This window comes from Lepidochelys olivacea (genome assembly GCF_965140295.1).
Source record: "Lepidochelys olivacea isolate rLepOli2 genome assembly, chromosome: 18".
Taxonomy (NCBI): domain Eukaryota; kingdom Metazoa; phylum Chordata; order Testudines; family Cheloniidae; genus Lepidochelys; species Lepidochelys olivacea.
In genome coordinates, this window is record NC_140428.1 from 15,855,368 (window position 1) to 15,868,748 (window position 13,381).

Below are 13,381 nucleotides of genomic sequence, written 5' to 3' on the forward strand. Positions count from 1 at the left end.
CACTGGTGAGGCCTCAGCTGGAGTTCTGTGTCCAATTCTGGGTGCCACACTTTAGGAAAAATGTGGACAAATTAGGAGAATCCAGAGGAGAACAACAAAAATGATAAGCGAGTTAAAGAACCTGACCGATGAGGAAAGGTTAAAAAAAACCAAGCTTGAGAAAAGAAGACTGAGGTGGCCCCTGTTAGCAGTCTTCCAATATGTGAAGGGCTGTTACAAAGAGGACGATGATCAATTGTTCTCCATGTCCACTGAAGGTAGGACAAGAAGTTATGCACTTAATCTGTAGCAAGGGAGATTTAGGTTAGCGATTAGGAAAAACTTTCTAACTCTAAGGGTAGCTAAGCTCTGGAACAGGCTTCCAAGGGCAGGTGTGGAATTCCCATCACTGGAGGTTTTTTTGAACAGGCTGGACAAATAGCTGTCAGGGAGAGTCTAGATTTACTTGGCCCTGCCTCAGTGCCGCAGGCTGGACTTGATGACCTTTTGTGGTCCCTTCCTGCCCTGCATTTCTATGATTCTGTGAAACAAGCAGTGTTATTCTGTTGTGTTATTGAACTGCATGCCGCCAAATGCAGGGTAGTGGTGAAGTTAACGTGGAGAAGGAAAGCCAGGAGGGTAATGTTGCTGGTAAAGCCAAGGCTGCCAATCAGATATCAGGCTTCCTGATGTGTTCACTTTTATTTCCTTCACCCTCACAGGATGCCCTGCTGGTCATACTCAAGAGCCTGGCACCGGCATGCCTCTTCAACATCATTGGATTTGGGTCGACCTTTAAGACCCTCTTTCCTTCCAGTCACACTTACTGTGAGGTGGGTGAAGACATTTCTGAACTCCTTGGCCTTCACAGAAGAGAGCAAAGGCCTTGCAGCTCGGACGCTGCTGCGGGGGCTGGCACGTGCTACCTTTTCAGGATGGTAGCAGGGAACGTGCTGCAGCTGATGCCAACCGTGCCCTGCCCTGGGGTCATCTGGTCCAGGGAGCTGGTTCTGTAGCTCACTCACGGCTCTGCCTCTCTGTGTGAAGCAGCTGCACACACCATTAGCCACAATCCTCTTGTTCTGGAGTCCAGGTTCCTTCACTTGGGCTGGTATGCTCCCATTGACAGGTATTAACAGAGGGGTGCTAATATCCCAGATCTTCCACACTGGGTACATGAATTCCAGGGACTTTTTCTGAGAGGACAGAACCTCTGAGACACCAGAACCCCTTTCGTTGTGGCCAAGATAGCGACCTAGGTTCGGAGGTTCTGACTTTCCATCACATGGCTTTTAGGAACCTACCTTTCCTGGACTCTCTCTGCACTGGCCATGCTGAGCTCTTCCCGAATGAGCTAATGAGCAAGAGCCAGAATGATCAGAAACCTTCTGAAACAGAAAAGAGCTAACTCTTCAGATTTCATCAACCCAGCCCCCTTCTCCAGCAGGGGCCAGGCCTTTATGCCTCTGAACCATCGCCATGTCACTAGAAAAGACCCACATGTCCTCTTGTAGCCCAGCATACTGCAGGGTCGGGCTTTGCACCCCACATAGCATCAGACATTGACAAATGGGATCTAGCCTTTCCATAAAAAGGCTACTGTATGTGCAGTCATTCACGCCTAGAATGTTACAGGCATGAGGCTATTACCTCCTGATGTCTGGGTCGATGGCACAGATCACCCTCACCTAAAACAAATCCATAGCTTTGGGCTGAGCAGCACGAAGGGTTCCTTAGGGTGTGGATTAACAGGCACTGGATAGCCAGCCACACAAAAATACACACACAGTTTTGCGTATACCTTGTGCAGCCCTAGACATGCACCCTGCTATCACAAAAGATCCCATGCACTGACTTCCACTTTTCTCCCATTCATACATACAGTGCAGGACCTTTGCTGCTGGGCCCATGTGCTCACATGTACTGCTGTCACGTATGCACCCTGCAATTGTCTTCATCGCTGTTATTGTTTATTTACAGAAGCACCTGCAATGTGCTATTGTTTATTTATGGAAGCACCTTCCAAGCACGGAAGAAGCAGAGACCCTGCTCTAGGGAGCTCACTGTCTAAGGACAAACACACAGGTCTACACAATCGCAGCTGCCCTTGCACACAGGGTGAAATTACTCCCTTGCAGAGGGACAGCAGCGGCACCCTGCCCGGGCACTAGCCCCGTTTAAGCCATAAAGCATCAAGCTTAAGTGGGATTTCTGTGTCGCATATGCCTTGCGCTGCCCTCTGCAAATTTCACCTACAGAAAATAGCTGCAGACGGATTGGGTGCATGCCTTTTACAGAGGCAGCGTGGCTTGGTGGTTAGAGCAGGGGACCAAAAGTTGAAAAGATGTGGGTTGCATTCCCAGCTCTCCCACTGACTTGCTGTCTGACCCACAGCAAGTCACTTCTCCTCACCAGGCCCCTGTTTCCCCCATCCGCTAAAATGGGGGCGTAGCAATGTCGTAATGTGCTTCGGGATCCCCAGACAAAAAGTGTTATGTCAGCGCTCAGCATCAATCACAATATTTACCACAATGACTCTAGCTAGTGGGCACTTCTGCTCCCTTTGCAGGAGAGTCTGGCTATTGCGTGTGAGAGCATCAAGAAGATCCGGGCGGATATGGGCGGCACCAACATCTTATCCCCTTTAAAGTGGATCATCCGGCAGCCCATCCACAGGGGCCACCCGCGCCTGCTCTTCCTGCTGACCGACGGAGCTGTCAGCAACACCGGGAAGGTCATTGAGCTGCTGCGGAATCACTCTTCCTCCACCAGGTGTGGATAACTCTGGGATCCTCTGGCATATGGCAAAAAATCCAGCATGGAGGGGACTCGGAGTGCAATGCCAGGAGCAGGCCTCCATCTTACATTTCACAGTCATCCCACAATCAGAATGAAAGACAGGGTGGTAGCTTGTGGTAGCAGGGTTTGGAATGGATCCCAGAAGTTCAGGTCCTTTTCTGGAAGGTCATGCAGACAATCTGAGCCAGGGAAATTGGGCTGGCAGTTTCACTAAAGCAGCCTCTTCACTGATGTCTTCTGCTTGCAGGATTGACCTGAGAACAGTCTTCCTTGCGGTCTTTTAATACATCTGGTTCTGAGTCCCAGCTGGGTCCAGTGCGGGGCAGCATAAAAATCAAATATTCTGAAAAGCAAATGTGAAAAGCAGCTCAAAGGAAATGCATGGTATTCATGTGACATAAAGAGAACTTGTGGAACTCGTTGCCACAATAAATCATTGAGTCACATGTCCCGGGATGGTTTTAGAAAAAGATCAGACATTTATTAAGGGGGAGCTGTGTTGAGATTTGCAGCTATTGTGGGGATTGAGTTCCTCTGGTATGCATGAAAAAGCGTAAGTATCAGCACCCAACTTCCCACACGTGCTCCTGGGCCGTGAGCATTTGAGGGATGTGGTGTGTGGGGGGTAAGATGTGAACTGAGCAGGCACTGGATGTTAATGTTGCCTTTCCTGGTGATTTCCTTGCATTGATGGGAAATGCAATCAAGCAACTTTCCCTGTAAATGTACTAAGGTCTTGTCCCCATGTAAAGTTATCAGGGGAATAGCAACTGCGTTTTAAAATCACACCCTACCTTAATCCCAATTAATTTCCAAGTGTAGACGAGCCCTAAATCCATTTGGAAGGGGCACAAATAACAGGATCTGCAGTTCTGTCCACACAATGAAACCACAAGGCCTTTCCATGAGATGAGGGGCATCAGCTGGGAGCAGGGAAGGAATTCCCCATCCTGCAGGGTCCCGTATGGCAAAGTCAGGTGTGTTCTGGAGGGGCTTGTGCTTTCCCCTGAAACAGCTGGTCCTGGCCCCCATCAGAGACAGGATCCCAGATTAGCTGGAGCACCAGGTTGCATACCTTTCCCACCGGACAGGCTGCTATGCAGTTTCAGAAACCAGAGAAACAGAACAGAAAAAACAAATGATAAGTTTCCCTCTCATCCTCGAAGATTCTCCTTCCCTCCTTGTGTCCATCACTCCCGCCCCGCCACCCTCCCCTTCTGTGGGGCCAGCGGGACCTCCAGACCCTTCACTGAGGGAGGAAGGTTCTGCTCAGACTAGCAGCAGCAGCCCTAGGTGTCAGGCTCTCAGGCCCAGAGAGGTAATTGCTCAGGGTGTTCCAGACAGGCAGGGCTGGAGAAAAGCATAGAGGAACGAGGTGCTGGGGGGGCTTTTTGTGTTTCCTCTTCACCAGTCCTTAGACAGTCCTTTCCTAAGGGAGGTGGAAACCCCTGCTCCAAGGCAGGAGTGTATCTTAAACAGACGGGGACGAATCCTGAAAGGTGTTGAGCACCTGCAACTTCCATTGACTTCTGTCCCTCCCTCCCTCCCTCTCTTATAACAGCTGGTCATTTACCTGTGCTCAGTGGCACAGTTCCCATGGTCATCAGTGGGAGCAGAGCTGATCCCTTAGTCTATGAAGTGAGATCAGTTCTTGCCTGCCTTTCACTAGCCAGCTAGGCCCAAGCCCCTGGCTGCAGAGGGGCTTGCTCACACCCATGGTTTTTCCTGCCTGATGCCAACTCTTGATCGCGGGCTTCAGCCAGAAGCAGCAACAACAGAAAGGTCACTTTAGCAGAAGGGCTGGGAAGGTCAGGAAAGCACTTGGCTGCTCTTTTCTTGAGAAAGTTTATTTGAATCCTGAGCAGAGACAATCAGCAGGACTCAGCTGGGGAAAATAGCTGACCCTGTACCAAAGCAGGCTGTTTGTATTCAGAGAGGGAGCGAGCTGCTGCAAAAGCTGGCAAGCGGAGGTAGAGGGAGGGGGGGTGCCCCATGGCCAGTGCCCAGCAAGCCTGCGTCCCTTCGGGTGCCACCAGGGAGGCATCCCCCTCTATCATTTCGTCCCCTTTTGACCAGGGCTGAGCAGTCAAAGCTAAACATCCGGCTGACTTGCTGCATGCTTAGGTACCTCACTGGAGGCTGATTTCAGAGGGGTGACTGCCTGCAGCTCCCATTGAAATCAAGGGGAGCCAGGACTGTTCAATGCTATTACATTGCCCAGCATTAGTGGGGGGGTAGGGGACTGATCCTACATCCGGCCTCCTGCTCTAATGGCCCCCGCTCCTCGCCCCTGACCTGTATCCTGAATTTCCATCTTTCCCCAGGTGCTACAGCTTTGGCATTGGGCAGAACGCCTGCAGGAGGCTGGTGTGTGGGCTGGCTGCCGTGTCCAAGGGGAGTGCAGAATTCCTGGCAGAGGGCGAGAGGCTGCAGCCAAAGGTACTGCTACTCAGGATCCCTCCCCTCTTCCCATCGCTGGCTTTTCCTTGGGCGGGGGGCAAACTAGGCAGGGCTCAGAGCTTAGGTCAGTCTGGATAGCTGCCCCAAAGACTGGAGGCTTCTCTGCACCCTGACAAAGCTGGGCTGGGGCAAGGAAGCAGCTGCCCCATCAAAATCCGTCCTGCAAAGGGGCTGGGCTGGGACTGCATAAAGACGAGGGAAGAAGGCGGATGGATTATTTGCTGATTTGACAAACCTGCAGCTGAGCAGGTGGGTGACGGCAGAGGTCACTGATGGGCTTTGTGTCAGCAGGATAGCAGCCAGTGGGGCGGGTGCTTTTCACCCCAGTGAGCTCTGAATGCACAACAGGCATGTCCCCGAATGATGCCCCAATGGAAAGGGGGAGGGGATGATGGGCCGAGGGTACATGCTAGGTGGCAGGTGTGCTAACACCAGTACCCATCATGCTGACCCTGACTCGGATTGTCTGCTTGTGCTCCTCACCTTGTCTATATTCTGTTGTCTTCAGTGTCAGGGTTAATAATACTCACTTTCTTTGGGAAATGTCTGAGGGATAAAGATGAAGAGCCAGGGATTATTAGTCAATTATCAGCTCTTTGGGGCAGGGCTTTCTGTCCTGTGTTAATTAATAAAAAAAACAAAAGGAAGTACTTCTTCACACAGTGTACAGTCAACCTGTGGAACTCCTTGCCAGAGGATGTTGTGAAGACCAAGACTATAACAGGGTTAAAAAAAGAACTAGATAAGTTCACGGAGGAACTTATGGAGGATAGATCCATCAATAGCTATTAGCCAGGATAGGCAGGGATGGTGTCCCTAGACTCTGTTTGCCAGAAGCTGGGAATGAGTGACAGGGGACGGATCACTAGATGATTACCTGTTCTGTTCATTCCCTCGGGGGCACTACCTGGCACTGGCCACTATCGGAAGACAGGAAACTGGGCTAGATGGACCTTGGTCTGACTCAGTGTGGCCGTTCTTATGCTCTTATGTGTTTGTCCAGCACCTGGCAAAGGGGGTTCCTGGGCCAGGACAAGGGCTACCACAACCCTAATAATAATAATAGGAGGCCTTAGAAGCCAAGGGGGCAATGGCCCAATCCGCTGACAGCCATGTGAAGAGGTGCTTTGTAGCGGGACATGGGGGTCGTCTCTTCCTTGGAGACGCATGTCTCCAGAGGAAACCAAGTGGCAAAGCACCCGCTGGTGAGACCAGAGATTTGTTCCCCAGCTAGCCAGGGACCTTCCGATCCAGCCCCAGGCACCCTGCCCTCTTTCTGTATAATGGGTCAGGGCAGCGCACCGGGAGGGAAGGGGCGGAGGTGTGGTGGGTGTTTATTCGTGCTGAGGGATGGATCATTTTTAGCAGGATTTTAGATGGTGAATTTGAAGGAGAAAGGACTCCAGCCCACTGGGTTTAGCACTGGAGTTTTACGCCACAGTGGGCTGTTAGGATATGCCGGAGGAGAGCTGCCCTGTGTGGCTGAGGGCATCTCTAGCCTGCTGATATATGTCCCAGTATGAGACCAGCGATGCCAGGCCCTGCTCCCCATTGGAAAGATTTTGGCTGACTAGGTGAATCCTAGGAGGGGAATTTAGAATTGCCACTTTCCCAGGTTGATCCAACAGGACAAAGCTGGGTGTCTCCACGTTGCCGTCCATCGGCGCACCCATGGCATGGCAACACTGCAGTGCAGTGGGCTCAAGTCAAACTGATGGGACAGTTCCTAAAAACCAGAGGCCCCGCCTGCTATTTTGTACCACCATTTTTGCACTCACAGAACGAATTGCCACTGCAAAGCCTGATTTACACATCCCCCATCCCATTGCAGGGGCAGCAAGCCCGGTGTGGATTTCGCAGGCCCAGACACCACTCCCCGAAGCTGGGGGATCACTGTGACCAAGAACTGCCTTGCAGGGATGTTTCTCAGGCCCTGACTTTGACGGGGGGGACCCGTTAACATCCCACAAACATGGCTCTTGGGGAGCAGGATCAGGGTGATCCTGAACACACCAGCACAGAGGCATTGGGCCGAATACCCCCTCCCCACCTCTTCCTCTCCTGAGCTGAAATTCCTGTAGGCCCCTCTGGACTCAAACAACAACAGTTTCCCAGGGGAACGGACATGTTGCGTTTTAGTGAACTTCTCATCTCATTGCGGGTGGGGGTGGTCACAAGCTGCTCTTGGCACAGTTCCTTGCTCTGGGACTGGCTTGCCAACTCCTACCCAGCGTGTGGGTGGGGAGAGCTGGATGAAAAAGAGCCTTCATGTCAGACTCATTGGAGAGTCAGAGCTTGTGCGCAGGGAGGAACAGAAGTGGCAGGCGCGACACGCTCCTGGTTGCAAACATAGCGGCAGTGGTAGACACAGACCGAAACAGAGGGCTTGGCATCCAGGCAGCTAATAGCTGTGAAGTGAAGTCAAAATCCCCCGTTTTGCTCAGCCCAGCTGCCTGGAGGTTCATGGGGGCCACGGAAGAGAAATAACCGTGCAGTAGTTTTGCTGGTTAAACTGACTTTAATGCAGGCTGGGAAGCAGTTCTGAGGTTTTGATGTCTGGCTCCCACGCTGCCAATGCCATAAATAACGGGGCTCCCTGCACCTGTCACTTTCAGTCCACAGAGTTGCATTGCAAGGTTCATTATTCACAGCCTCACTATTCCCACCTCTCCTGGTTACAGCCTGTCTCACTGGCAGCGTTTGAGACCCTACACCCGTCTCTTTTCTACAGCATTTATACTCCAAACTGGGAGTTATGGTTCCTTTATCATCTGCCTCCCCTCCACTTCCATTCCTGTTCTCTAGGGGTTTGTTTCCACTGAAATCATGGGCAGTGATTGCTGCTAGTCTAAACACACCTGAACTCGCTTGGATCAAGCCGTGAAGTCCGGGAGGGCTGTGCAATTACTTGGGAGACTAGGGCATGCTGCAGTCCATGCTGCTGCAGCATTGCTGCTCTGGTACCTTAGCTAGCTAGATTAAAGCTAGCTCAGGTCCGTCTAGCCATGACTGCAGTGTAGACAGACCCTAAACCTTATGCATTTCCCCACCTGGCCCCTCTGGGATAGAACGCTCAGCTCTCCCCAGCAACAGTCGTTGGGTTCATATGATTTACTGACTTCAGTGGGAGGCTGAGATTCACTCGTCTTTGTGCATTAACTTGACAGGCTCCCATTGGTTCAGTCCAGCCTAGCACCCGCGTCGGAAACGCCAGCTGTAATGACTGTTTCACGCAAAAGGGCCCGATCCTGTTCCCCTATAGCCCAGGAAGCACTTTCAAAGATAGAGAAGCACCAGTGTCTGTGTTATAAATTAAGCCCCAAGACAGGAAAGGGCGTTTTTACAGGGCTGTTAATACAGGCCTCACTTGTTATACAGATGGTCTTCAGCCATCTGAGGCATCAATTAATGGCCCCATCAAACACATCCTGGTGTGCCTTACAGATCCTGTATTGTGGACATTGAACCATATAGAAAGTTTAAAATGCCCTGTAGGTAAATCTCTTTTTAACTTCTCTTTGCACTCTGGAAAACAGTCCCGAGTGGGAAAGCAGTAACGAATGGATTTGCCTGTAATATATATACATTGATATTGGCCTAGATCTCCAGCTAGCGTAAACTGGCATAACTCCATAAAGGTCAGTGGGGCTACGTTGATTTACATAGAGTGTTGCCAATTGACCCCAGCTGGCCCAGTGCTGAGCTACCAGTAGCCTCTTTGTGTGCTTGTGAGAAGGGCTCGCTGTCCTTGCGAAGACGCGGAGTCACGTTGATTCAGAGCACAGAGATCTCTCGGTGTCTGCCCGGGAGGCTTGTTTGGAAAGGCCCAGGGAATTCTCTACAGAAAGGCAAGCGTGTCTCGTGGCTGGGGAGATTGGTAAGGGATGGCGCAGAGTTAGAGCACTCTCCACACTGTGTGTGTGTGATTAATGCCTATGCAGAGCAGGGACCTGCCTGCCATCCAAGGTACCAGAGTGTTATCCTGCAGCAAAGGCATCTGCTGAAATTCATACTGAGGATTTTCTGAAACGCACTCATGGTTGGTTTCATTGCCCCTGATGTAGGGGGCTTGGCAGGGCAAAAAGGAAACTGGCTGGAGTGCAGAGGGCTGGTGGTAGATGGCACGATTTGGAGCAGCCTCAGGGATGCTCTATGTTGCTTTCTTGGACCAGACTGGTGTCTGGCAGCTGAAGGATCAGATGGCATAAACCACCTGCATGCTCCGTTGAGGGGGTTGGAATACTGGAGACAGGTGGCATGTAGCAGGTGAGTTCCCAGGGATCACAGGGCCGTCTCGCTCTACACTGGTGTCTCTTACTCCCATGGGGCAGATCAATTTGCCCAATCGGCCAGACGTGTATAGGGTGGATTTTTTCCACTTTCCCCTGAAGCATCATGTGTAAGATGCAGGCAGGAGACAAGAGCAGCTGGGCCATCGGCCTCTCCCTGTGACTCAGCCTGTTCTGTCAGCTAGACTCAAGACATCACATTGTGATGGGTTCTGGAGAGGACAATCGACGACTGAAATCCAGGTGGGCAGGTCTGTTCATCTTCACTGTGCAACACACTGAGACACCCCGGCGTGTTCACACACTCACATACTCACCCACAGGTGCATGCCAACACACTCTGGCATCTATGCATGCCCATGCTCACAACACATGCCCGCACACTCATTCACAACACCCTCCCCTCTGCCGTTTGACAGACCACGTGGGTTTGTGCTCTGTCCTGCCAGATGATCAAGTCTCTGAAGAAAGCTATGGCACCTGTCCTGAGCGATGTAACCGTGGAGTGGGTGTTTCCTGAAACCACTGAGGTCTTGATCTCCCCAGTCAGTGCCAGCTGCCTCTTCCCTGGTGATCGGCTGGTTGGGTACAGCATTGTCTGTGACACGTCCCTGTACATCTCCAACCCCAGAGCTGTAAGTAACCTCTGCCATATTTCCCAGCCCCATGGGCAGTGTGCGTGCACCCTGGGTGGGTATGCATATGCCTGTGTATGTTTGTGTATTCATATGTGTTGGGTGTGCACGGGCATGCTGTGTGTGAATCCATGTGTATGTGTGAGTGCGCATGAAGTGTGGGGGTGTGCATTGCATGCGTGTATGCGGGTGTGGTGGGGGAGCCAGTCACACACTCTCTCACTCCTCCCTGGCATGGAGACTTATCTCTCAGATATGAGTCATGAAGTGAACGCGGCTGTATGGGGAAGAGTGAACCATGGCGGAGAGTTCGATCAGCAGGAGTTCCTAGCTTGGTAGCCACATACTGTTGCAGGGCTGCTCTACCAAGGCCACGATGGCCGTAACGTGAATCTTTCTTTGGATATTATGCTCGTCACATGCACAGAAAACTCTGCCACCAGACAGGGTGTCTTGCTGAGTGGCTTGCCCCACTTCCATTCACGGGTCAACTGTGCACCACTGAGGTGCAGGAGGAAGGTGGGGTGGTTGTTTGATCCCACTGTGCTTTGTTCTCTTCCTCTCCTTCCCAAACATAACACAAGCCAACAGTCTTGAAAAGCACCAGCTGTAATTGCCTGAGGCATAAGGATGTGAAGGAGTGAGGCAGGAGTGTTGCAAGCAAGACACGAGAAGTAATTCTTCCACTCTACTCCGCGCTGATTAGGCTTCAACTGGAGTATTGTGTCCAGTTCTGGGCGCCACATTTCAGGAAGGATGTGGACAAATTGGAGAAAGTCCAGAGAAGTGCAACAAAAATGATTAAAGGTCTAGAAAACATGACCTGTGAGAGAAGATTGAAAAAATTGGGTTTGTTTAGTCTGGAGAAGAGAAGACTGAGAGGGGACATGGTAACAGTTTTCAAGTACATAAAAGGTTGCTACAAGGAAGAGGGAGAAGAATTGTTCTTCTTAACCTCGGCGGCTAGGACAAGATGCAATGGGCTTAAATTGCAGGACGTGTAGTTTAGGTTGGACATTAGGAAAAGCGTCCTAACTGTCAGGGTGGTTAAGCACTGGAGTAAATCACCTAGGGAGGTGGTGGAATCTCCATCATTGGGGATTTTTAAGAGCAGCTTGAACAGACACCTGCCAGGGATGGTCTAGATAATTAGTCCTGCCTTGAGTGCAGGGGACTGGACTAGATGACCTCTCGAGATCCCTACCAGTTCTATGATCAGGGACAGCGGGGGAGGGGAGAAAGGGTCTGGGTCAATGGGATATAGGGAGAAGGGGCACTAGACATGGGGTATCCCGGCACTTCATCAAGAGGGGTGGGGATGTATGAATTGCTAAGACTGCCAATTCCATGCACATCCTGAGCCCTTTCCAGATCCAGCAGGCCAGAGCGGATGCAGCATTTCAGCCCAATTCCTCTCTTTCCCTTTCTTTCCCAGGACAAGAGACGGCGTTACAGCATGATGCATTCGCAGGAGTCAGGCAGTTCCGTTTTCTTTCACTCCCAGGAAGAGGGAGCTAGCTTGGACAGCTGGAGCTATCCCAAGGACTCTGCAGGGGGGCTCCCTTCAGAGCAGACCCCTGATCTCTTGGTGGTTGGCGAAGAACCGAGGAGAGAATCTGACCCAGATACTGGTCAGTTTCTCCTTGTTGTAAACCCAGTAGCATCACCCACTCCTCTTCCTGATCATTGCCTTTAGCCACTGGTTTGTCGCTTTCAGATAACATCCCTTCAGCTGTATCTCTGTGAAGTGACAGGGGTCTCTGGAGAAGTGGCAACAAATCACACAAAGCTCAGAGACTCCACTTGGCTTGGCTGCTTTATTCAAAGATGTCTGGGAATCGAACTGGGAACCCACTGAGAATAGGCATCCCCCGAGATTTGCAGCACATCCTGGGCTTTGGCCCTGGGATTATTATTGCAAAGTTTACGCTCCCTCTCGTAGTCAAAACCATCTGCACTAAAAGGCTTCCCGGGCTCTTGGTGACCCTCTGCAAGGTTTGGATGAGGCCAAATTCCAATCCCAGATGTAGGATCTTATTGAATCCCATCCTACTACTCAGCAGCCTGAATAGTGTATTCCTCTGGAGACCTGCCAGGCCCTCTTGCTTCCACAAAAGGAGGGAGAGGGGTTAGACTAGGGGACTGGGAATCAGGGCTCTTTGGTTCTCTATTCCTGGATCTGCCACTGACTTTGCTGGAGACTTTGTGCAAGTCACTTTGCCTTTCCCTGCCTCACGTTCCCCATCAGCAGAATGGGGCGAATGATGTTTACCTACCTGCCAAGCATGGGAGAGGAAAGAGGTGTTCAAGTCTTTGGCTAGACATTCCTCAGACTTGCAAAACAGTCCCAGCACTCACCAAGTATCAAAGTCACACTCAACAGTGAGGAGAGAGGAGTCTGGGGCAGATGTAAAACCCAGGTCCTGGCCTCTTGGACATTAACGAGTCCCTGGCACTTTTCTCAAGGCTAAGGGTATTAATCCTGTTGGCCCAGTCAAATTCCAACAGTGTCACAGCTGTGTTCCATCCCAGGAAGGGCTGCATGTCAGTCCTGGGTGCAGGGATCCCTGATTCGAATAGGGATCCTTCAGGACGAAAGCTACTCTATGAACGTAAGTCCATGTACGGTATTCCAAAGCTTGGCCCCTTCATGCCTGGGCCACCCCTGCGTATGAGCAGTGTGGAGGGTTCTTTTCCCTGGGGGCTCTCAAGCACAAGTCTCTCATTGTCCTTCCCCCTGCCCGGTTTATCTCTCTCCCATCCAAGGTCCATCTTCCCAGCAGAGTCAGGGCGATTCTCTGTGGAGTCAGTAAGAGTGATTGAGTGGGGCTCTCTGCCCTCTAGAGGAAGGGGCCTCCCATTCTCTGCTGCCTGAGACAAGTGATGTTAAAGACCTCACTGGCATTGGCTGGTCCCGCTGCTGATCAGCTCTTCCTTCGAACAGGGCTGGACCCTAAATCCTCCTCCAGGCGAAGGGTGTACAGCACCAATCAGATTGCCAGCCACGAGCCTTTCAAGAGGGTCCCCACAGCCAGCGATCCGAGCGCAGCCCTGGGGAAGAATCCCCTTCGCAAAGCCCACATACAGGATCTCTGCCAGCTCAGCCCGGAGCCACAGCCATGGTTAGCGGATTTCCAGGTAAGGGCCGGTGCTGGGCCTCGACGGTGGGATATACCAGCAGGGGCCTCACCAGGGTATCCTCGCACTGCTGCCCCTTAT

At 51.6% G+C, this 13,381-nt stretch overlaps 1 protein-coding gene across 1 annotated transcript in view; it reads left to right on the plus strand.

Moving 5' to 3' along the window:
* Positions 1-13,381, plus strand: part of VWA5B1 (von Willebrand factor A domain containing 5B1) — a 73,030-nt gene that overhangs the window by 32,646 nt on the left and 27,003 nt on the right. The window contains exons 9-14 of the mRNA XM_084651694.1: positions 702-812; positions 2,549-2,751; positions 5,103-5,217; positions 9,977-10,162; positions 11,598-11,793; positions 13,107-13,300. Of these exons, the coding sequence (XP_084507820.1) occupies positions 702-812; positions 2,549-2,751; positions 5,103-5,217; positions 9,977-10,162; positions 11,598-11,793; positions 13,107-13,300 (1,005 nt within the window). The remainder of the gene's footprint in view (positions 1-701; positions 813-2,548; positions 2,752-5,102; positions 5,218-9,976; positions 10,163-11,597; positions 11,794-13,106; positions 13,301-13,381) is intronic.